Source organism: Platalea leucorodia, assembly GCF_965183815.1.
Source record: "Platalea leucorodia genome assembly, chromosome: 3".
NCBI classification, from domain to species: Eukaryota; Metazoa; Chordata; class Aves; order Pelecaniformes; family Threskiornithidae; genus Platalea; species Platalea leucorodia.
Genome location: NC_138825.1, coordinates 36,273,299 through 36,297,712, shown reverse-complemented (window position 1 = coordinate 36,297,712; position 24,414 = coordinate 36,273,299). Strand labels below are relative to the sequence as shown.

Genomic DNA, 24,414 nt, shown 5'->3' with positions numbered 1-24,414 from the left:
GGGCGCGCACCCCTTTACCTCCGTGGCCTTTTCGCCCAGCGCGGAAAGGGATGGGATGGGAGGGGAGGGGAGGAGGGAGGGGAATCGCCGGGGAGGGTGGGACTTCGCCGGAGCGTCTCTCCCCGCGGCCGCGCCGAGCCGTTGCAGAGCGCCGGCGAGCGGGCGGTGGGGCGGGCGCTGCGCGGGGAGCGGGCGCTGCGCGGAGCCGCCGCTGGAGTGCGCGGAGCGGGGCCGCCGCCGCGCCGGGGCCAGGAGCGCACGCCGCGCCGGCGGGGGACAGCGCGCCGCGGGAGCAGCCCTCCCCGGGCACCGGGACCTGCTGTTGGCTTGCCGCCTTGCTTTATCCTCTCGGTTAATTTATTTTTTTCCCCACCTATACTTTGATCCGCTGGGATTTTCTTTTTTTCCCCTCCCTTTCCTGCAGAGCCTCCCCCTGCCCCGGTTCCCTCCCTCTCTAGCCAGTTTGGATTTTTTCTTTTTTTTTTTTTTTTTTAATATATTACTATTCTGATTTTTTTTTTTTTAAAGCGGTGGACAGAGAGAGGGAGAGAGAGGCAGAGACAGAGAGGGCAGGAGGAAAGCGCTCTGTTCGTCCCCTCCGCCACCACCACCCCGACTTGCGGAGAGGGGTCGGGCCGAGCGGCGGCGGGATCAGCCCCTTCCCCCCGGGGAGGCGACCCCGGCTCGGGGAGCCGCCGGAGGCAGCCGCCGCGAAGAGGGGGCGCAGGAAAAGAGATGCATTGAAACTTTCCGCGCAAACTTTGGCGTGAGTGCGGGAAACCGAGCGAGCGCGGCGCGGGTGCCTGCCTGCCCCGGCGCGGGGAGAGCGGCCGCGGACGGGCGCCGCTGTGGAGCTCGGACTGCCCGGCGGCGGGGGCCGGGCGGCGGCGGCGGGGCGGCCGCGGAGCCTGCGCTCGGCCCGGCGGAGCGCCCACCGAAAGCAGCAGCGGGGGCCGGCGGAGAGCCGGGCTTATGGAGGGGTGAAACCGGAGACCCCGAAGAGGAACCCCCCTTCCCCCGGAGCCCCTCGCAGCGCCCGGCCGGCGGCACCCCAGGAGGCGGCGGCGGCGGGCACGGAGGAGGCGCGGGCGAGAGCGCGGCGGGGCGGCGGCGGCGGCGGGGCGGCGGCGAGGCGGAGCGCGGCGGGCCCCGCTCCGAGGCGTGCGCCGGCAACCATGAACTTTCTGCTCACTTGGATTCACTGGGGGCTGGCGGCGCTGCTCTATCTGCAGAGCGCGGAGGTAAGCGGCGGGGACGGCGGCGGGACGGGGGTTTTGTGCCCCGCGTACGGGGGGGGCGGGGGGGGGGCGGAAAAGGCTTCTTTTTCGTTTTCGTTTTCGCGCCCCCCGCCCCCCCCCCCCTTGCCTCCCACCTGCTCGTTGCGGTGCCGCCGCGCTGCTGGTACCGGCCGCGGGTGGGTGCCTGCAGCGCACACACGTGTGCGTGCGTGCGTGCAATGCTGCAGCCGGGGCGGGGAGGGGGGGGGAGCGCTGCCCGGCGCCTCGCAGGCCCCCGGAGCAGCCGGCAGCGCCGCGCGGAGCGTCCACGCACGCCGCGCCCCCGGCGTGGGGCTGCCGGCGTGGGGCTCCCGGGGCGGCGGGGCCGCGGGCTGCCGGCGGGGGCCGTGGCGGGGCCGTGGCGGGGCCCCGGCGCGGCGCGGGGCAGGGAGGCAGCGAGGCAGCGCGCTGGCTTCTTGCATCAGCCTCGCCGCCCGTCCTCGGGTCTCCTGACATTGCAAAAGGGTGTTTGGGCCGTGTTTGCCTTGGGTCCCAGCTCGGGTTCGTGCCGCCGAGTGGAGTTCAAAATACCTAGCCGGAAAAACAAATAGAGATCAAAGAGGACAAAATGGATCCTGAATTTCTTCCAGATTGATTTTTTTTTTTTTCTTTTCAAAATACATATCTCCTGCACCGAGATTACAAAACCGCGCATTTTTTCTCTCTCCTCTTCCTCCTCAGTCACTTTTACTTTTGCCTCATTGTCATTCCTAAGGGATTAGAAACCAACTCTTCCTCCTTTTCTTTCTTTTTTTTTTTTTTTTTTTTTTAAGAAAAAAGAAAGGCAGCTTTCTGTGCAAACCTGTCCTATAAATCTGCCTGTTTTCTAAAGAGTCAAGAGGGCTGTGTTGCCAAGAGATATTAAGGGGTTTAGACAGAGTGCCCACGTGAAAGTGGCTGTTCCCTAGGCGGGCATGGATTACGTTTTAAAGGCTATAACAGGTTAGTTCTCTCCTGCCATTTCTCCTCGGCACTTGGAGAGAACGTGGGCCAGATGATCTCCCGCGATTGTGAAAATAAATGTCACTCGCAAACTAATCAGTTATTCGCGTTGTTTGTTCAGCACCGATGCTGGAAGGTAACTCCCCAATTAGGAGCCATTTCAGCTGTAACTGAAGTCATGCAGGCACTGCACGCTTTGTTTCTAGCCTGTTATATCTCCACTTTCTCCAGTGACAGCCGCACGTTGGGCTGTGCTCGATGGGAACCCAGGCGCAGCTCTCAGTCGAGTGTGGCACAGAGCAGCTCCGTGCCGCCTGCCTGCCAGGTTTGGCTCGTGGGACGATTCTTTCCGCTCTCCGAGTTTTTCCACCATCATCTAAAAGGGTTTTTTTTTTGCCTCCAGCTCCTCAGTAAACTTGTACAGTAGCGTCTGTTCCCCGGCTATAGGTTAGACAACTCCGTATCGGTGTCTAGTGATAATACCCTTTAACCCTCCCCTTGCTCCTTCTCCCCTCCCCTTCCTCTTCCCCAGAGGAGGAAACGGCAGATCAGGTAGAGTCCAGGTCTGTCTGTCCTCAGGAGTCGCATAAAAGCCTCATGCTGCCTTTTCTCCTGGGCAGGAGGATGGTGCCGATGAGAAAAGGAGGAGGATAACGGTGGGGAAAAAAGCAGGGAGGAATTATGGGGTGGCAGTGGGGTTGGGGGGAAATACTGTGGGGATAGATACGTGAGAGACGGCAAAACGTTCAGATAGCTGGGTGATGTGGGCCATATAAGTGCTCAGGCAGATGGACGGTGAGGTCTGCCCTTCGGTTCTGTCCTTATTTGTCCGTTGGTCGCCTGGGCACCACGGTGATGGGAACGTTAGAAATACTAGCAGATCTCACGTAGGCAGCTTGACGATGACTCTGGGCATGGCAGAAGGCATGACTCTTCATGCCGGGACGAGGGTTTTGTGCTTTGATGATAATATTTATCTGCACTGTTAATCTGACTGTCGTGCTGAATAAAACCTATCTAGCTAGCCAGGCACGTTGGAGAGCATGAAATAAAAGCCCTGGCAGAGGCTGAGTTGGGAAAGTGGGGACCAGCGTGTGTCGGGCAGCTTTCCTGAAGGTGAAGGAGGAGGGACACCGGAATCACGGCGCTCCCCTGGTGAAGGCGGCAGAGGGATGCCTCCTGACTGAAGGAGTTGTTATGGTTGCTCCTGCAGCCAGGCCGGGACGGTGGGAAATCGTGTCACGGTCGGGGCTGCGCGGCGCTGATGCCACAGGTGTCTGCCTCCGCTGGTGGCAATAGCCTTTCTGTGCAGGAAAGGGAGGAAAAGGTGGTTTTGCAGTGCCACCTTCCCAGCTGTTTGCCCGTGCTGAGCTGAGGTGCGCAGTCCTCGCGCCCCGTGGGGTCAGAGAGGTTGTGTTGTTGTCCCCTTCCAGTCCCCCCTTCCTAGAGAGCGGGGGACGGCAGGTCGTTCCCCATCTTCCTTCGTCTGAGGGTCTCGGTGGCAGCCTGGTGGCAGGTCACCCCTGATGAGGGTCTGGGAACTCTTCCCTTCCTGCCCTGAACTGCGGAGGGACCTAGATACACCAGCTGTATTGCCATAGGGAACAGGCAGCGATCAGACACCGAGGTAGGGAGAGCCAGCCTGTGACTAGACTGCTAATGATCGCACACCCACCAGGCTCCCCGCCTTTGGTGTGCCTCTGCGCCAGGCCACGATGGGGAGCCACCAGAACCTGCTTCCCCAACCCGCAGGCGGCCGGGATGCAGCGGGTCACCTTCCCCACAGCCGCTCCGGGCCCGTGCTCCAAGGACAGGCTAGGAGGAGGCACGCTCCTTTGGGAGCAGGGGAGAGGGAAGCCCATGCTGACATCTCAGGGGGGCTCGCTGATTCCTGAGCCACCCCAAATCCGCTCTGCTGTCGTCCTGCTCTGTGTCAGAGGTGCCTCGGCTGTGCTGGCAGCTTCTGGGATTACTGACCTCTGCCTGCATGTACAATGGAGAAGGAGTGCAGTGAGTCCTGGTTCCCCCCCTCCCTGCCTTAAGTAGAAACCGCTGAGAAGAATTTCTAGCGCCTAAGACGAAAAGTGCCTTAACTCCTGTCCCAGAGTCCCTCTCAAAGTGGATGGATTGTTTGTTCCAGTCCTAAACAGTTACAAAGCTCTTTTAATGAGGCTGCACAGATTAGGGGGAGGGGAAGGGAGAGAATGAGTACTGGTGGTGGTGGTGAGGGGGGTGATGGTTAGAGAGGAATGGCTTGATTAACCTTTTCTCTCCCTTCAGAGAATAATTTGCTTTGGACAGGGACTGGGGGAGAAAGGGGACAGGGAAGGTGCAGGGACAGGGATGGTGCGAGGTGGGTTTATTTATTAGGGAGGGTTTTACTCTGCTGCAGGACGTGCATTTGCTGTGACCTGCAAAGGGCACAGAAAGCTTCCCCTTGGTCACCCCCATTCCTGGGGCCATTTGTCCCGCTCTCGAGCCCAGGTGTTGCTTCCACACCTCTGGGAAATGTTGAAAATCTATTGGAAGGAAATTGTGTTACAGAGCTGTTGGGTAATGCCAAAAGCCAGCAGAGGAGAGCGTGACCTTCAGGCTCCCACCGAAGGGCACGCTGGGCCTCCTTGTCCCTTGGAAGGCTTTTGGTTCCCCGTTGCCCTGTCTGATATGTAGCAGCCTGGTTTAAAGCGAGGCAAAAACCACAGCCTCACCTGCTGTTCTTGTGGACGGGCTTTGAGGGCACCAGCCGCAGGTGGAAGGCGCTGCGGAAAGGGCAGAAAAGTTTCTTGGTAGAGTGAGCAGAGAGCGTGTTACTGGTAGTTCTGGGACGCCCGTCAGGTTTCTGCAGAGGGCTCCCCTGGCAGTGCTCAGCAGCTCTCTGCAGGCTTCCTACCGATCTTGTTTCCTGCCCTCTGGGTGGGATCGCAGCCCAGGTCTGGGTGAGCGCTGGGAGGGCGCTCTGGCTCCTGCTCCAGCCCGTCAGGGGCAGGGCGAGGTGCTGGCCTGGCGCAGGTGAGCAGTAAAGGTGTGCGGCTTGCTTCTGCTTCCCATCACCTGCGCGCCACGTGTGCTTGCATGTGAGGAGGCGGTGGGCTTGGCAGCCGGCTGGGCAGCCTCGCACAGAGAATGGGCAGAATGACCCTCGAGGTGTCTCCGAGCTAATTTTGCTCAGTCTGTCACGGTCATTCCGTGTGTGAACCAAAAATCCCTCTGCGAAAGGTCTTGGGGGCGTTGTGCCTTGGATAAACTGACTTGGCTCGCGATCCTCTTCCTGTGCTACGACACAGATGGAGGCTTTTCTGCCCTTGATGCGGTTTTCTTTTGACCCATAGATTGTCAGGCGCTGAGTGGCTTTGGAAGGCCACTGCAACCTCCGCTGCCTCCATTTTGTTTGTGCTGTTGCAGTGACCTTCACACTTCAGGAATGAAACTATTTCTAGGAACCTGCTTTTTAAACTGTTGTCATAGCGCCGAGGTTGGGCACACAGCCCTCTCCTTCCCGGAGAAGAAACGGATCCACGCATGGGGTGGCTCAGGTCTGGGCTGGTGAGTTATGCCCAGGTACAGAAAGGCTTTGGTTGAAATGAGAAGCAAGGAGTTTGGTCGGGGGGACCTTAGACAAAGGGAACTGTGCGCAGACACAAAGGAATGGCCAGGAGAGGGGCTTCTAGGGCTCCGCCGGCTCTCTTGCCCCCTCTTTTTAAAAGCTGACACTTCGGGCTGCTCGGACGGTGGTGCTGCCCTGTGCACGAGGCTTCCTGGGAGGCCCTGGGTGGCAGATCCCTGTTGTGAGCTTGAGGTGGACTTTGCCTGCTCAATTCAGTCCTGTCTCCAGCTACGAGACCAGAGGGCCTTTTGCTAAGCCCAAATGCAGCGTATTGCTGATGAAACACTATTTTGTGCGTATGTGTTGCCATGCTCTTTTCGGGCCTCGGCTGAAAGGCAGCAGGTTCTGGGGCGGATGGCGTCACACAGGTGGCAACATACCTCAGAGAAGTGAAGAAAGCTGGGCATTTTTTGGTTTTGGTTCAGAACAGAACAGCAGGGGGAAACCTGACTTGGCTGGAAAGTTGCGTCAGAGCTAAAACCCTCACGCAGAGCAGGAAGAGTGGAGTTTTTGTTTCACCTGGAATTAAAAGGGCTTCCTTAGTAGAGCAGTGTAACGCTTCTCCATCCCGGTCAGGGGGTGGGTTACCTGTCGCCGCTCCTGCCTGTGTCAGCGGTGTGGAAACGCCCCTGGTCCCAACGGGACAGCAGGAGCGAACGCAGAGCTTGGCGCCTTTTTGGTTCTTGTCCTGAGGAGCGCAGGGACGGGGGCCACGCAGGGGCTGGGGACCGGGCCCGTTAGGTGAGGGCGTGCGGTGCCCTCCCTGCCAGGGAAGGGAGGGAAACCCGGGCGGTTTGTCGGCGTTTGTCGGCGAAGCGGTGCTGTCACAGTTAATCGCCCTGACACCCGGCCAGATACCGACACCTCGGTGGCCACCGACGGACGTGTGTGACATTGAGAGGGGAGCGATGCCCTTTCGCGCCTGGCCGCCCTTCTCCCTCCTCTGCCCTCCCTGCTCCCCTCCCGGGACGGATTCACCTTTACGGGGGGGAATGGAGGCCTGGGGGAGAAGAGCGGTGCCCGGGCCGCCCGGTCATGTCAGCGGCAGAAGGTCACCCCCGTTATTTTTCTCCCCCGGGCCCACATTTGCTCTCCGGTTTTTGACGGTGATGGCTGAAAGCGCCTCCCGAGGGACGCGTTTCTCCCTTCGGGACCTCTCTCGGGCCCGCCGCCGCGCTGCAGGCCCGGCCGCCTCCCTCCCGCCTGCCCCGGGCCCGGGCCCGGGCCCGTCCCGCCCGCTCCGCCCGTGTCCCTCTCGGCTCCCCGGGGGACGGGGCGGGGGGAACAAAAGGTGCCTCTGTGCCCGCCAGGCCGGCTGGAGGGGAACGGCTTCGCCGGCGGGGCGGCGGCGGGCCCGGGAGCCCTCCGGCGCCCCGGGACCGCGTAACGGCTCCGCGTTGTGACCGGTTTTCTGTTATCTTTGCAGTTGTCGAAGGCTGCTCCTGCCCTGGGGGATGGGGAGCGGAAACCCAATGAAGGTAAGCGCTGGGCGGCTTCCCGGCGGGTGGGGGCGGCCGGGGGCTCGGGGGAAGGAGGCCGGAGCCCCGGGAGCCGCCGGCGGCCAACACCGCCACCTCCCGGGGAGCGGCGGCGGCGGGAGCGGGGGGCTGCCGGCGGGAGGCGCCGCCGCCATTAACCCCTTCGCGGCGGCGGCGGCCCCCCGCGCCCCCCCATTCCCGTGGGCCGGGGGCGGCCGCGGGGCCGGGGCCGGGGCCGGGCCGTGGGGCCCTGGTGGCCGCGGGGCCGGGCCCCAGGGCGGCCGCCCGCGGGGCAGGGGCGGGCAGCAGGGCCGGCCCAGCCCGCCGCTGGCTTCCCACAACTCTGAGCAAAACTGCGTGCGTGCGCTCGTGCACATACACATGCTCATTTTTTTATATATATATATATACACACACACACACACGCGTGCGCGCACACAAAGAGGCGAGTAGCGGCGAGCAGTTTGCTAGGGATTCGCCACAGCGCCGGAGGAAGGGATTTGTCATCTTCGCCGCCCAGCTCTTCCCCGGCGGCGCTGGCCGTGCCCGGCTGGGTGGCCAGCGCTGATCCCCGAACAAAGGCTGAAGCAGCGCCCCGACTCTCCCCAGGCGGCAGGTCTCCGCGGGGAGAGAAGGAAAAAAGGGCAGCCCAGGATGATTTTTCCAGAGTCGTGCCTTCTGACGGTCCCGGCTACCCCCCAGGCAGGACGTTGCTAAGCACTGTATAAAGCCAGGCTCGAAAAATACACCCTTTTACTCCGGTTTAAGCTAGCAGGCTGAGAGGGTTTGGTTTGGGGGGATGGCAGTGTGATCTGATAGATTCTGCTTAATTCATTGCTGGCAGTCCAGGAGGGACAGGACCATTGCTTGGTGAGGAAACGTGGTGGTGCCTTTGCAGCCGTTGTGATTTTGTGTCTCTCCGGCTGCCCAAAGGCCAGGCTGTGGCAGCGTCCTCTATGATTTTGTGTCTCTCCGGCTGCCCAAAGGCCAGGCTCTGGCAGCGTCCTCTGCCTCGTCGGTTTGTGTGAGTAAATGCGGACCAGAAGAGCAGTCAGCCCACAGGTGAGCCAGAGACGCCTCCTGCAAGCGCCCTGTCCAGTGGAGCCCCGTGCGGTGCCGCAGGTCAGCTTTCGGCCTGCAGTCCTCAGTTCAGAAGTGGGGTAAAAGGGCTGTGGACTTTGGAGCCTTCAGGCTGAGGTGATCATCAGCTGCGTTAAGACCATCCTGACCGTGTTTTCCCCATACCTTCATAGCGGAGCAGACCACTCGCTGTGTGGCAGGGTCTGACGAAGGTCTTGCAGGGTCCCCACGGGTTGTGACCTCCAGCGTTATTCCAGCTGGAGGTCAGCAGAGGGCTCTAGCAGTGTGGGCCCAGATTGGCTCTTTTTTTGTCGCTCTCGATTTCAATTTCTGTAACTTCATTGGTGTGACAGGCTGCATGTGCATTGCCAGAGGTTTGTAGCAGAATGTCTTTGGGATAGGTGTCCATTTTGCACAGGCAAAATTTCTGATTTGCTGGTGGGCTGCCGCCTGTTGCGCTTGACCCTTGCTCCTGCTGAAGTCAACAGAAGGTTCGGTGACTCCAGAGGGGTCAAGACGGAGCCTGCTGTGAGGCTTATTTTGGTAACCAGTCCTCTGCTGTTGGTAGAAAAGAGCTAGTGTCCTCATCTGTGCCATTTGTTGTGTCCGACTACCTTCCCGGGGAGGGGAAGAATCAAACAGAATTTAATTCCCTGTCATAAGAAGGCTGATGGGATCACAGGAGAAGTTGGTCTGGCAATGTGAGCGGTGAGACTTTGGTGCTATTGCCTTGGTGCTACTATTTCTGGTTCTGTGATGCAAATACATCTGTGAGCTAGAAATCAGGACTCTTGGCATTACCTTCCTGGCTCTACTTCTGTCCTGCTGTATGACCTTGGAGGTCCTCTCTCGGTACCTCAGTTTCTCCTCTGTGAAGAGGAGACGATGATGTGCCTCTGTTCCACAAGGACGGTCCTGCAGTTCCTTCCACTGAAGCTCTTGGGGTCTTTGGGGCTGGGGCGAAAGGTGATTCTGTGTCTTTGGCCATTTTGTGCTTGCTCTCAGACGTCGAGCTGTGACAGGTTTTTATTTGGGATGGGTTTACTCTGGTTGGAGACTGTAATTTTAGCTTCAGCCCCTACCCTTTTGTGCTCAAGAGAGCCTTCCACACGTTTTGTGGCACGGGAAGTTGTAGAGGAGTCAGACAAACACTCTTTGTTTGTTCCACGAGAAAAGATTTTCTGGTATAAATAAAGGAAACCACCAGCACTTGTGGCTGCACTTTTATTTTTAAAAGAACAGTGTGTCTGTATTGCTGCTAAGCCATTGACGGGGGAGGGGGGGGAGGCAAAATGATCATAGACTTGCTCCTTTTCTAGTCTAGCATGTTCCCACTTGACTGCTCCAAATTTGGACTTAATCCTGCCTGCTGTGGCTGTGTCTGCCCTGAAGAGTTAATGTGGGCCCTGACTGGGTTTTAACCTTACTTCCCCCTCCATTCACAAAGAAGAACCTCTGACTCAAATCTGGAGGTGTTTTGCAGGGTTAGGGGTGTGGGTTAAATGCGGGATTAACTTTTAACGTGGGCTGAAGCCCAAATTGCAGGAAGGGAGCAGGCCAAGCGGTGTTAGTCCTTCAGTGACCTTCCTATGTTTCCCCATGAAAGACAGACCTCCTTCCGTCCCTGACACAACCAATGGAAAGGAAGCACAGACTGAATCAGCCCGGCAAAGTGTGGAATACGACTCCTGGTACATAGGAATAAGTGTAGGTACTGTAGCAGGGGCAGGGCTTTGCTGTGAGGATGGCTGTACCTCGGTCATACTCTCCGGCTTGGGTGCTAACTGTGCAAATGAAGTGTGGAGCATTGCACAGTCTCGTGTGCGAATGCTCCGTGTCCAGCAAAATCAGGGCAATGCGCCTTCCATGGCAGGATGTTCAGACTGGCAGCTGGAGAAAGATTCCCCGTTTCCTTTTTCAGAGGCTGATTCACACTTTGGAAAATCATCATATGTTAAAGTAAAGGCAGAAACTCCCGGATTCTTTATGGGAACGATTTGGTCCTGTCAGATCTCCCAGATCTCAAGTATAGTCATCAGGGCGCAGCCGTGAAAGTAAAGGCTCTGCAGAAGAAGTTGAATGTGCTGTTCTGTGGCCAATCTGTAGTCTGGATTCTCTGGTGTAATCCAGCTGCTTGTGCAGTGCAAACATTTAGAAAGTGTGGCAGGCGTGAATCAGTTTCACTTCAGTTTCCTACTCTGCTTCGATTTTTGCCTCTTTGTGCCCCAGACTACTGCGGTGAGCAGCATTTGATCTGCACAGGTAACTGCCACTTTCCCTCCCTCTTTTCTTCCCTCCCTCCCCTTGACGTAGGTCTGTAAGCATTTTTATCCAGAACTGTGCCTTTACTACCAGAGTTCCCAGGTCATTTCTGCTGGCACAGTGTGAATAATCAACAGTGCAGTTCAGCGGCTGTCATTGTGCCTGCAGAATTTCCCACATATTAAATTGTTCAACTTGTTGGAACATAGGCGGTGACTAAGGTCACTCCGAATGGGGAACAGGAGGAAGGAGGTAGCTGCAGACAAGATAGGAGAACAGACAGGAGGCATACTGCAGTTAGGGGAGGACGGAAGAGGAAGGGAAGGGACAAGGAACAGAAACATGCTGTCTTCTAGATGAGGAATACCAACAAGCAGTCCATGCCTGCCAGGCTACATTTCCCTTTCACAAGCCACTTTCTCTTTCAATAGCTGCTCGCGCTCTCTGACACTTCAAACTCCCTGGATGGGAGCTCCTCCCCTCTTGTACCCGCTCTCGGCACTGTGGCACTGTCAGCTCTGCATGACCTAGAATTAACTTTCAACAATTAACTGCGGGCTGTGAGCTCCAAGCCCTGCAGCTTTTGCATTTTTGTGGCAAAGTAACCTTTATGCCAGTTTGTCACAAGTTCAGGGCACTTTAGAAACGCTTACCAGAGACCATTTTTTTCCATGATGCAAGCAGTTTGTGCTTATCACTCAGAGTTATCAACCTTGGTGCTGTAGGACTCTGCATGCTGTACAGGTGGATCATTCTAGTTCATAACAGCATGGGGCAGGTACTGTCTCTTTGTGCGTACTCTTATCCTCTGCTCCATTTGAGGCATCCTCCTTTGCCTGCCTGCTAGTAGAGCTAGGAGGCCTGGAGGGCTCCAGGTACTCACTGTTTGCAGAACTGTACTAGCAGCTGGGTTTTGTGCGTGTGTACTTATCTATCCTATCTCTCATCTCTTTAAATCTCTCCAACCCTTGACCAAGCAGCAAAACGAAGCTTTGGCAAGAGACTGGGAAACATTGAGAAACGCTTGTGAAATCAGTGCAGATCGCAGGCAGTTACTGTTTGCTTCATTCAGAGGGAAGGCAGGGGATAAAGGCAGATCCACCCTATTCCCCCTCCCACACTGCCTCATTGTGGTTCAGTAGCCAAGTATATGGTCTAGTTAATCCTGGGGGTGCTGTGGGCTTGCTTTGAATCTTTCCGTGGGTGGCTTGATTCCTTGGTCTGGGAAAGTGGTCAGTGTGGAGACACGGAGGCTGTGACTTGTAGCAGGTGCTGTCGTGGTTCTGAGGTGGCCTGTTGAGGTGGATGTTCTGCATGGGCAAAAGAGGTAGCTGATGGGAAGAGTGAAGATGTGTGGTTCAGAACCCTCTGCTTGTTCTCGGAAGTGTCTCTGCGCCGAGGTCTGTAGAAAGGATGCTTCTGGCTTAATACCCTTGCCTTCTAAAACCCACTGGGGCATCCACTGGCTGTTTTGAAAGGGGGTAAAAGGCAAACCGGTGAAGGGCCTTAGTCCAGAGTGCAGATCATCTGCAGCAGCCTCAGGTGTTTTTTGGCTGAGCTAGTACACTTAGTGGCAGCATATCCGAGAGTATGGGGGATAGCAGAGAAGGGGTTTGGGGAGAAGGCACCCATGGAACGCATCATGGTGCCAGGGAAGCAAATAGTGAGGCTCTTCTGACTATCTTGCCTCTGCCCTGAAGCAGTGGTAGGAAGAGATTGTCTCTCTTCCCCACTTGATTTGTGTGTGTGTGTGTGTGTAGGGCAGAGACAAAGGACTTAGGCATGCAAGACTGTTAGTGAAGAGCATAGGGTAGATGTGTTGCAACTGTCTGGCTCGTTTTAAGGGGCGAAGCACTAGACGTTCTCGAGCTGAGTTTGCATTAACTTATTCCCTCCATTCCTTCTTTTAGTTATCAAATTCCTGGAAGTCTACGAGCGCAGCTTCTGCAGGACAATTGAGACCCTGGTGGACATTTTCCAGGAGTACCCTGATGAGGTGGAGTACATATTCAAGCCATCCTGTGTGCCTCTGATGAGATGTGCGGGTTGCTGCGGCGATGAGGGCCTAGAATGTGTCCCTGTGGATGTGTACAACGTCACGATGGAGGTGAGGGCCCGGCTTGCAAGCTGGCATGCTTGGGTGGAGGAAGCAAGTCAACCATCACAGCCACTCCAGGTCCCAGCTCCCAGCTCATTCAGAGGAAGGGCAGCCTACCCTAGGGAACTGGAGATTGTCGGATCGGGAGGGCTCAGCTCTCTCCTGACCCTTGTGCCCAGCATTACACCATGCAGATTTAAAAGACGAGTTGCCCATCTCTATTCAAGGCTAAGAGGAGAATCTGTTTCAGATTCAGTAGCTAGGAGCATGCAAAGGAGCATTTCTGCAAAGGAGCGCTTCAGGCTTGGAGAACGCAAAGGAGCATTTCTGATGCTGCTATCTCTGAGGCCCCAAAGAAGATAGTCCTTGGGCCCTTGTTCCACCTTAACTCTGAATTTGGTCCACACAGCTGTTGCTCGGAAGGCAGCTGAGTTGTGCAAAAGGGGAAGGCCTGTCAGTACTCTCTCCCAGAGGGCATGTGAGGTCAGCCTTTACCAACAGAGCAGGGGATTTGGGTCATTAGCTACATTGGCACAGCGGGGGTGGAAAGGGGCTCTAAGAAACAGACTGCTTCAGTGTCAAGTGGCAAAGCCTTTCTGCCTCTGCGCGTCCTCCTCCTTTGTTTGGAGGCTGCTGAATTCATTCCTTGGAAGAGATAGAGGTGGCCGTGATAGCAAAGGCTGGGCACATGGGGAAGATGCAAACCCTGCTTTAGAGAGCTTTGTCACTGCCCTTGTCTGCCAGCCTGGATGCCAGCTTGTGTCCACAATGGTGCTGGTGCCCATTATCCTTTTGTCCCTTAGCCTCTTGAATGGCCACTGCAAATATTGCCATCACTTTTTTATATGGATGAGAGACGTGCAGGACTACGTCATTACCAGCAAGCTCTTTTTACTTGTCATTTGAGCTGTGCTTGAGCTCTGGCGGAGAACCTGTCTGGGCCCTTCCATGGTTCCCCCTACTGCTTTTCCACTTGCAGGCTCCAGCCTGGGCCAGAGCCTTCTTGCATGGTGTAGCTAGGGATGGTTTTCTTCCTACCATTCCTTGCTGAATTACAGTTTTTGGCTGGTGTGCCCACATGCCTGTAAAGGGTCAGAGGCACTTGAGCAGATCTCTGGTGCAAATGTTAGTGCTAGTGGTCCAGCCAGGTTCTGGGTTGAGAGACTGACAGTGCATGCGTAGCTTCCAATATAACTTCCCTGGAGGCACATGGGGCTGGGGGATGGGCAATGTCTGGCTCTGCAGGGCTGTTTTAAGCACGGATCACCAGATTTATTTTGTGTGTTGAGTCACTGAGAAAGTGAGATGTCAGCTGGGAAGGAGCGGTGGCTTAGCGAAAAGGAGTCGGATATGGAGCTTTTGCTTTGGGCCTTTGCTTTAGACTGAAGCATGCCTCTACGTGAGAGCAGACTGGATGCTCTGTTATGTCTCTGTGGCCTCGACCAGGGATGGCTCAGTGAGAACCTTGCCATGGTATTATGCCCTCTCCCATGCCTGTCTCCAAGGCAGTTCACCAGTGCTGGCACCTTGCATGCATGAGCAAACAGAGCTTTGGCACGAGCCTGGTGTTGCCGCTTGCTTGTGATCAAAGGCCTTCCCTGACTGGGAGAATGGGGCCTCAAAGCCAGCTCAAACTCTGCCATGCTCTTCCCAGGAGCACCTGGGTGCAAATGCTTTGCTGTGCAGCAGGCTGATTTGGAGCTGTGAGTATAAATAGTGAATGGGCAGTGACCCTTTCTGTTTCTTTCATTCCAGATCATGAGAATTAAACCCCATCAGAGTCAGCACATAGCGCACATGAGCTTCTTACAGCACAGTAAATGTGACTGCAGGTGAGAATGGAGCAGCACTGGTTCCTCTTGCAATAAACTTATTCTGAGCCTTTCCTTTTTTCTGACATTGGGTTGGGGCTGTTGTCCAGAGGCTTCTGCAGTCTCCTCAGTGGGTTTGCAGTGGGATGGCTGAGCCTGGGAAAAGAAGTCCTTTGCTGGTGAGGCTCCTCCATCTGTAGATGTCACAGGTGGACAATGCTAGCCTGCAGCCTGGGGTCTTTTGGCACTGGCTGACAGCGAGGTGCAACGGGAGAGCAGACACTTTGAGAAGGACCACTTAACCTGTGCCATGGGCATCCTGCAAAGCCAGCTGTACATGTCCTTCCCTGACTTGTCGGGAACTGGGGATAATACTGGAAGCCTATGTGGTAAGCTCCCTTCTAATGAGGCTTTTGTTCTCTCTTCCCCCACAGACCAAAGAAAGATGTCAAAAACAAACAAGAAAAGTAAGTGACAAGCCTTTCCTCCTTTCTCTTTTGGTGGTTGGTTGGCGTTTCCTTTCCCCACTGCCCCTTGCCCTTTTCTTTGGTTGGAGAAGCTCACTTTGAGAAGGTGTTTTTGGAAATGGCGTATGGTAGTGCATGGGGCGACACTCTGAATCCGTTCCAGGTGGGCACAGAAACCCAGATCTGACGGTCCTTCCTTCATACCCCAGACCTGGAGCTTGCATGACCCACGGCCATGGCAGTCATTCCTAATGCTTTATCCCGAGTCAGGGAAGTCCCGTCGTGTGTGTCCTACCAGAATGGATTCAAGGTGCAGCCCCAATTCTCCCTTCCCTCTTCCTGGGATGTTTCTGGTTACTGCAAATCGCTGCCTTTCTTTATTATTAATTTTTTTCTTGCTGCTTGAGTGAGTACTTGCTGGCTTCTTTCACAGCAGCTTGGGTAGGAACTCTGCTGACTACAAGGAGAGGTGGCAATAGAGGCCTGGTGAAGGCAGGACTGATGCCATGCAGGATGTGATGCTGGTTTTGGTTGGGTGGGGGCCCAGGAGGGTGTAAAGGGAGGTGGATCTCCTAGCCGGGTCTTGGTGGAGGCTTTCATGAGAGTTTTTTTTCCATCTGATGATTTGCTCTGGTGACCTGAAGGAGGTTAAGGAACAACCTTCCCTTTCCTTCTTCCCCAAAGTAAAAAGGTTGTGGAAAGCAGAGAAATAAGCTCTCGTCCTGCAGTAGTCGCAGGGACGGTGACAAAATATGGAGCAACATCGAAAAGAAAGAGTGACCTCTCTGGGCGAGAGGGTCAGCTGGACTGCGCATGGCTGGGATAGTGACTCTGCCATTTAGAGGTGCAGAGTTGGAGAGGAAGGGGGTGAATATTGGGAGATGAGGCTGAAACAGAGACAGAGAGAGCGAGCGGGAGAGTGAGAGAACTTCTTTCACCCCTCTCCTGGTGGTTGTGTATTTCTAGCTGCCTTCCAGCCTCTCCTCCTCCCCCTGGAAATCTGCTCCTGGCTGCATTGGGCTGCGTGCAGCCAACACTCCTCTCTGTGCAGGGCCGTGTCGGGGACGGTCGGTCTGTGTGGCTCTGTGGTTTGAAGGTGTGCAAGAGTTGGGTCTGTGTGAACTCTGGTGAGGATGGGGTGTGGGTGAAGCAGCCAGCCCGGACTGCGTTGCATTCCCTTTCCTCTTCTAACAGCACCTTGCCTGCTCTTTGCTGGTTCTGCACTCCCCGGGGAAGGAAGGGAAGGGATGGGAGAGATTGGTGTGCTTTGATTTGTGCTGGATTGAAAGTCCTGTTATATTGGTGCCCCTCTCCTCCCTTCAGGTTGATTTTCCTCCCCTCACCGCCTCCCTGTGACTCCTGACATGTAGGGCAGAGGCTGGGAGCGAGCTGATGCTCTGACACTCGTTCCAGTGAGACGACTTGAACAGGGCCTAAGAAACACCCATGGTGCTTTCCCTTCTGTCCCCCCATGTCCCCTCGACAGCTCCCTCCCGAGGTGGGCTGCGCCAGGGAACGAGGGAGCCTTTGCTGAACTGCCACAGTGCTGGGGCTCACTTGCCTGACAAGCCCTGGTGCTTTGCCTAGGGCCTTCTCCTTGCATGTCTCTCCCTTGGTCCTGTGCTAACGTGGCTCAAGGAGCAGCGCAGGCTCCGGCCTCCCTCCCTCCCTGTGCTCTCACTGGCCTGTAGGGATCCATGGTTAGAGTCCAGGCCTGCACCTCCTAGCCCCTGCCTGTCCCAGCTCCTGCCCAGGAGTCAGGAGCAACAGGTGAATTTTTCAGAAGAGAGTCAGTGCCTTGGCTCCGTCCGCTCACCTGTCTAGCAGATCCATGTGGAAGGCAAGGGGAGGGAGGGAAAGGAGGGAAGATCTGACAGCTGCTTGCTGGTTATCTCCTGGGTGTCATAACTAGGTCAGGCCTCCCTCTTTCTCCTTTGGTACTCAGGATGGAGGCTGCCAGAGGGGATGTTAGCAGACATCCAGCGAGGTCTCCTGGAGTCCTCTGAACTGCAAGCAGGAGGTGGGGTGGGTGAGCAGAGCCTTGGAGCTAGATAGCCCTCTCCCACACAGCACCGCTGTGTAGACCGGGTCTCTCCCCGTGTCTGTGGGGTGCTGAGGCCAGGCCCCCTTTGCTCCCACCCCAAGGCAGGATTACTGCCAGCCCTGCAGCAGAGCTGTGGGAGCTCGGCTGCCCCCTCCTAGGCCCAGTGCCGGGCAGTGCATCAGGTCACAGCGGTTTCCTTTTCCCTGGGAAGAGCCCCTCCGCTCAGGTTGCCTCTTGTCAGCCGGCGTGCGTCCGCGCTTGTCGCCTGGAACGGTTGTCTGCACTCACTGCGGTTGCGTGATGCTTTCACGAAGCTTTCTGTTCCTTCCCCCTCACCCCCTGTCCCTTTCCCACCGCCCCTCTCCGGAGGGGCGAGGTGCCCCTCCGAGGTTCCAGCAGATCCGCCTCTGCTGGCAGCAGCCCTGCTGGAGGTGGTCTCTGCCGAGTCCCCTGGCCTTGGCTTGGCTGTGGGCAGGCTGGTTGCGGTGCTGGCAGGAGTGCAGGAGGGCCGGTGAATGTGTGTGCGAGGTGGAGATCTGTGCTTCGGCCTCGGGACTTGCCCTCCAGTCCTGCCTCGTGTGCTTCCCCCCTCCCAGCAAGGCACATGGCTGTATTTTTTTTTCTCTTCTTCCTTGCATTTTCTTCCGTTTTCTCTCTCTCCCCGCCTTCCTTGCCTTCTCTCTCTCTCTCTCTCTCTCTCTCTCTCTCTCTGTTTTTTTTGTTTTTCTTCCAGAAAATCAAAGCGAGGAAAGGGGAAGGGTCAAAAGAGAAAGCGCAAGAAAGGCCGGTACAAACCACTCAGCTTGTACGTTTGTGTCCTCTGCTTGTAGACTCTCTTCCCTCCCTCTCCCCAAACCAATCCGCCTGCTTGCTGCTCACTCAAATCTCACCCTCCCCTCCCAGTCACTGGTGGGCTGCAGATCCTGCGGGGGCAGCACTGGTGGTGGCACCGCTCTGGCACTAAGGGCATCTCAGGGAAGGTGGCTTTAGCTTGCTTGGCTCTCTCTAATCATCAGTGGCGACCATTTTCCCAAGGCACAAGAGCACGGGTGGGTGGGCGAGCGACCTGCACCTCTTTTCCACGCTTTCCGGTTGCAACTCTGTCGTCAGCTTTCCCCCACTCGTCTTGTGCCCTCGCTGCTACAATGACTGGTGACAGGCAGGCTGGCATCTGCCGTGCATGTGTGCGTGCGTGCGTGTGTGTGCGCGTGTGCGTGCGTGTCTGGTGGAGTCACAGGCGGAGAGGAGAGGTGGGATGGTGGGAAGCTGGAGAGGGGGTGCTGGGGAACTGGGGGGGGGCCCTCTCTCTCTCTCTCTTCCTCTCTTTCTTTGCTGGATTTGGTGGCTTCTCTCTCCCTGTCTGTCTCTTTCGCTCTGCCTCTCTCACGGTGGTTCACAGAATTCTGCATTGTAAATTCATGGCCCCTCTGTAGGAGACTCCTAGGTAGCAAGGTTGGGATGGGGCTTACAGAAAGCAGGGCAGTGCCAGCTGCAGGGGTAAGCACGTGATGCTGGAGCCCAGCTGCCTTCCAGGGGAGGAGAGACCCTGTGTATTTAACTCGTTTAGCTGCTGGCCTCTTTCTACTCGAGTAGCCCACTTCAGAGAGAACTCCTTTCATTGATACGTCAATAGCTGGTTGGGACCTCTCACCTTCCCATCCTTGCTTTCCCCTTCTTCCTCCCTCTGGCCTGTGCCGATGGATCCAATGCAGCATTTGTGAATACTGTGCAGAGAGCCTGTTTTCTTTCTCTTTACGCTAATGCAAGGGGGTGCTGTCTTGGGGCTGCCGGGGTGCTGCTGGAAAATCCATCAGCCCGCGACGCTCCAGTGGGCAGCGTGGGGGCTGCGGGAGGGGGCAAGGGGATTGCTTTGATGTTTAGGGTGTTGCATGTGTATTTTCTTTCTGCTGAAGCGCTGTAGCTTAGACATCTTTCCTTTTGCCTTTTTGCAGTCACTGTGAGCCTTGCTCAGAGAGGAGAAAGCACTTGTTTGTACAAGATCCCCAGACCTGTAAATGTTCCTGCAAATTCACAGACTCACGTTGCAAGTCGAGGCAGCTTGAGTTAAACGAGCGCACTTGCAGGTTTGTGTCCTGAAGGATGAAAGAGAAACACACAAAGAGAAAGAGAGAGAAAGAGAAAGAGGGGGGAGCTTGCTTCCTGCTGACTTCTGGCACCAGTGCTATATGATCACTTCTTTTCTCTGTCCTACGTGGGCCAGAGGGCAGAGGGGCTAACTGAGATGAGGACAGAGTTTCCCTGTGTCAAAGGGCGGCTGTGCGTTTCAGATGTGCTGTCAGGACTTGGACGGGGACGGCTCCCAGAGACAGGGCGTTTGTATCTATGGTATCCTTTCCCGTAAAACAAGATAACGGAGTTCATGTTGCTGAGGTAGCCAGGGGGAGGTTCTGTAGCCCTCTGTACGTTATCTATATGCAACTCTGAGCATACTGTTGGACAAAGACAAATCCTTAGCTGACTAGGATTTGACCACCCCTGTCTTCCAAGCCCTTTTCATGCGGCTTGCGGACACTCTGCTGTGTGCAGAGAGAGGAACGCCAGGCTGGGAGCCCCCCTCAAGACTATCCCCACATTCTCCTTTGCTTCTTTGTTCTTAAAAGCCAGGGAGCGCACGCTGTCCTCTTCCACTGTGCTCACAGTTCCCTGTCCATGTCTCGGCCAGAGTTGTGGTTTGAGGGGCTGCACTCAGGGCTGTGACGTGGGATACAGCAGGACTAAGTCTGTCTCTAGGTGAAGACAGGCAGAGGTCTGTATTTCAGGTGTGAGGTGGGAGACGCAAAGACACTGCGTGGTTAGTGTTTGTTCAGAGATGCATGCTGTGCATGTGTCATCTGAGTGCTCTCTGTCACGCACCATCTGTGGCACAGACGTGTGCAGAAACTGATTCCTGGTTCTCACCTGAGCGCTTCGGTGAACTCGGTGGGGTCTCTTGACTCGCACCAGCTGCGCGTGCATCTCTGGTGTGGGATCATCCTACCTATCCCAAGAGAGACAGAAGTGGGGCTGCTAAGAAGACTGTGACTCTGAACTCAGGCCCCTTTCACAGAGATGTAGGAGATTCCTCCTGTCAAGAGACTATTGCAGTGGCAGTGGCTGGATGGGAGAGAATAAAGGAGAGAGATCCAGGGTCCTCTGTGGCTACATCCTGAAAGAGGAGACATCCTTTTGCCTCCATTTGCCTGCCTGGAATTGGCTAGGTGACTAAGGCTGCTACAAGCAGCAAGTGCTTCCTTTAGGTGTGAAAATGCTTTGTGCCCAAACCAGAGAGGTGTTGGCACTGCCAGCATGGTGGAAACTGCTCTGTATACAGAGGAATTCTGTGGGGTGCTGTAATTTCAGTGGGAAAGTAGTTGATGGAGGGATCAGAATAGAGGAGCTTCTGGAGTTCAACTTCTCCCAGCGAGCATAACCCCTGAAGCGTGAGACCAGACCTAACTTTGGCCTTTGCCCTCTCCTCCTGTTCCCAAACCCCAGAATAACTAGAAATTACCCTACAGAGTTTGAAGGGTGAGAAATAGTCACAAATACAAAGAAAAAACAAACAATACCCCAGAGAAGTCATGATGGCAGAAGGGGTTTACTAGTTTCTCTTACTAGACCCTCTCTGTGGTGGGATAATTGCCACTAAGGGAGGTTTCTAGACCTGTTGTGTTGGCCAGAAAGATAGGAAGGAGTCATAGAAGTGGGTAGCTTATCTGTTTCCAGATAAAAAGGTGGTTAAGCTGAAGTTCCTCATGCTCGCTCTTGTAGAATTAGAATTGGGCCCTACAGGGGAGGGTAAATTCTCATTTCTCCTGCTGCTTCTTCAGGCTGCTGCTGCTGTTCTCTGGTGCTAACCCCTGCTCATGGCAGCTAGTGGAATGAGAGGCACTTTCTTTTCACCTTCTTGCCTGCATGAGGCCTTGTTGTCTGTGCTGCTTCCAACCCAAACAACGGGCTAGGTGGAGAGCTGAGGGAGTGTGTCTTTCTGCATGCATTGCTTAGCCTCGTTTTTCTGTGTGTTTGTCTGTATCTATGTGCGCGTGGTGTGAGAGGGTGCAAACAAGACACTCGGCTCATCTGGGAGGAAGCCTCTGATCCTGCTCCTAAATTTACCCCTGTAACGATTTCCCCTCCCGCCCCCTCTAGGTGAGCCTGGGGGAATAGACTTCATCGACCCAGTCGTGGGTCAAGATTCTCAGCTGTTCTGCCCCATCTGCACAGCACTTCACCCCACCAGTGACGTCATGCCATGTCTTAACACCATGTGCTCTTAAACACATTCGCCACCTCCCTTCCTTCCCTTCCCTGTCCTTCTTGCACCCCCATCACAAACATTAACCCCTCCTCTCTTTTTTTCCTTCCCTCTGCTCTCTGACAGATGTGAAAAACCGAGACGGTGAGCAGCGGAAAAGAAGGGGGAACAGCCCTGTTTCTGGAGCCTGATTTCTCGCCTGGACAGAAAAAAAACAAAACAAAACACTAATCCAAATGAACCCTAAAAATGAAGGATCGGTAGAGCACAGCACTTTCAGTACGGACGATGGACTCCGGAAGGAACATTCCCCAAGGCACCCGCCGCACAGAATTCACCTTTGGGTTTTGAACTGTTTTACTTTATTTTTCTTTTCATGCTGCTAAATAACAGAGCCAGGAAGACTATAGGGGTGTATTTGATGGGTTTTCCCGTGCATACATATATATGTGTGTATACATGCATATACATATATATATATGTATATATATTTTTACCACATCTATATATACATATATGTATATCTTACACACACACACACACACACACACACATATATATTATATATATATATATATATACTGATTATTTTTTTTAACATTGCTAATGTTATTGGTGTCTTCACTGGATAATACCCGACTGCTGTGGACACAAGCGGGCTACTTGGGGCATAAGAAACAAGCTAAGACTGGACTTGAGTAGAAGCGCTGGGTGTAAACTTCTTAACTCTAACTGACTTGTGCGGCCTCCGCTGTTTCTCTGTAGAGTGTGCTGTACCACAAACCACCTTCTCCTTGCCTGGGACAGGGAGGAGAGGTGACGGAGAGGATGGGCAGGGAGTTCCAAAGAGCGGCATCCTAGGGTGCGATGGGTCAAAGGCCAAGGAAATGGCCATCTGCGTGATCAAGGATTCCTCCTCCCCTCTCTTCCCCCAACCTTCGCCCTTACTCGTCTCATAACCTGCCTGCCTTGCTGGGACATGGGATGTCAGTGTACATTTTGCGTTGACTTTACTCGCTATAGAAACTTTGCCAGAGAGACATGCTGGCTTCTCTTAAGGATGGTGGGCAGCTGATGCGCACTAACTTTCCATTCAAGAAAGTATCACAGGAGTCTAGATTTCCCGCCCTTGGTGGCTGCAAAAGGACACAAGGCCTACAGTGTGTTGAAGCAAGAATGGGGACCGGTGCATAGCCACACAGTTGTTCAGCACTGTCTGCTTTCTTCATGCACAGAGCTGCCACTCAAGAGCATCCAAGATGCTTACGGAACATTTCTGGAAAGGGATATTAATCAAAAGTATATACACAGTAGGGGGGTGTGTGTGTGTGTATGTGAATGTGTGCATTTGTGTCTGTGTGCATGTATGTTTGTGTTTTTCTCTCTTTTTTATATATATATATTTATTTTTATACATATATATATATAAAAAAATAATATATATGTATGCCAAGATTGAAGGGGGGAAAAAGAAAACAACTTTTGCTGCCTTCAGTTTGTGTGCCCAGTGTGAATGACCCTTAAGAACATCAAGATTTTTTTTTAATGACGTACTGTAAATATCAGGCCCCTTTTCCACATCTTGGGTTGGGGAATCAAATGTGAAGGCAGCCGCAATCCCTAAGCCGTGTCTGAGAATCTTGGCTATGTGTGTATCTGCAATATACGCTGTGGTGTATGTGAAACCCACCTTACACACGCGCGCACACACACACACACCCCTGAAAGCGTGTTTGTACATCTATGTGGATATATATAATCTAGTTCTGTGATTAAAATTATTAATAATAATAATAATAATCAAAAAGGTACTCGGTCTGTGTCAGAATGCTGCCAAACATCATCTGCAATTGAATTTTCAACGCCTAATAATGTACAACACGGAAAGCTTCCAAAAAGACAAGACAGTCTAAAAACAGACTCACAACAAGCGACTACTAACCACTAGGAACTCCCCATCCGACTGATGGCTTTCAGAAGGAGAAAAAACACACGGGTGGGTGCTTGCATCTGCAATGTATAATACTCATGCTGCATCGTGCGCAAGACAGAGGCTTCCGATGGGGGGGAGGGAAGAGAAAGTGTTTTATATACTTATTTAATATCCCTTTTTAAATTAGAAATTAAACAGATAATTTAATTAAAGAGTAGGGATTTTTCAGTATTCTTTGTTAATATTTAATTTCAACTATTTATAAGCCGTACCTCCTTTTTTTTTTTTTTTTTTTTATTTGTACTGGTTGTGTATAAATTTAACCTTCCTGTTGTCCCGTCCCATCTCTCCCCAATTGTTGGCAGAGTCAGTAGCATGTTATGGGCAGTTATTTAATTAATTTCTCTAACACCTACCCCTACACATTCCTATTGAGACAAGGGTTAGATATACATCTACATACTATATATATATTTGGCTATGTGTTTGTATATATATATATATATGTTTATGTATATGTGTGATTCGGATTAAATAGACGCTACGATTTTTTTATATATGTAAAAAGAAGAAACAGGAAAAATAGAAAATTCTACATCTTGAATCTCTCTCCTTTTTAATTTTAATATTTGTTATCATTTTATTTATTGGTGCTACTGTTTATCTGTAATAATTGCGGGGAAAAAAGATATTAACACTACATATTGTGTCTAGTGAATTTTTTCAAGATATTCCTTAGTACATATTTATTTTTAAACAAAGAAATTACAGATATATCTTAAAAAAACGACGACGACGACGAGAAACAAACTTTTTTTTGTATTAAAGAATTTAATTCTGACCTTGATTTCCTTTGCCTTCTCCTTCTGCCTTGCATCCTGGTTTTCTTCCGTTGTGTAACAGACCCTCCAGCATTGCCTCTGGAGGCTACAGGGCACCAGCAACCTGCCAGTCGGACTCTTGGATTTGGGCCCAGAGCCTCCAAAAGCACCTAGGTACCTAACGCCCGTTGAAATGAATGGGAGGTAGGCACCAAAATACTTGTGTGGTGCTCAGCCCGAGTTCCCCGCTCAGCGAGAAGAGGGTGGTCTGATGGGCAGGAACAAGGAGGCAGGACTCCAGGGTTCCTTCCCAGCCTCTGATGCCGAGGAGCGCGGTGATGG

At 54.0% G+C, this 24,414-nt stretch overlaps 1 protein-coding gene across 5 annotated transcripts; it reads left to right on the top strand.

The window, feature by feature from the left end:
* Positions 1–538: 538 nt before the first annotated feature.
* VEGFA (vascular endothelial growth factor A) lies at positions 539–23,953 on the top strand. Of its 5 annotated transcripts, XM_082306711.1 has the most exons (9): positions 539–1,241; positions 7,250–7,301; positions 12,554–12,750; positions 14,497–14,573; positions 14,987–15,019; positions 15,183–15,329; positions 17,797–17,868; positions 19,016–19,147; positions 21,445–23,953. In XM_082306711.1, the coding sequence occupies exons 1-9, from the start codon at positions 1,176–1,178 to the stop codon at positions 21,464–21,466; spliced, it is 798 nt and encodes a 265-aa protein (XP_082162837.1). In that variant the 5' UTR covers positions 539–1,175; the 3' UTR covers positions 21,467–23,953. The 5 variants fall into 5 exon arrangements, with proteins under 5 accessions (XP_082162837.1, XP_082162833.1, XP_082162834.1 ...); XM_082306707.1 differs by lacking the exon at positions 15,183–15,329; XM_082306708.1 differs by lacking the exons at positions 15,183–15,329; positions 19,016–19,147.
* The last annotated feature ends 461 nt before the right edge of the window (positions 23,954–24,414 follow it).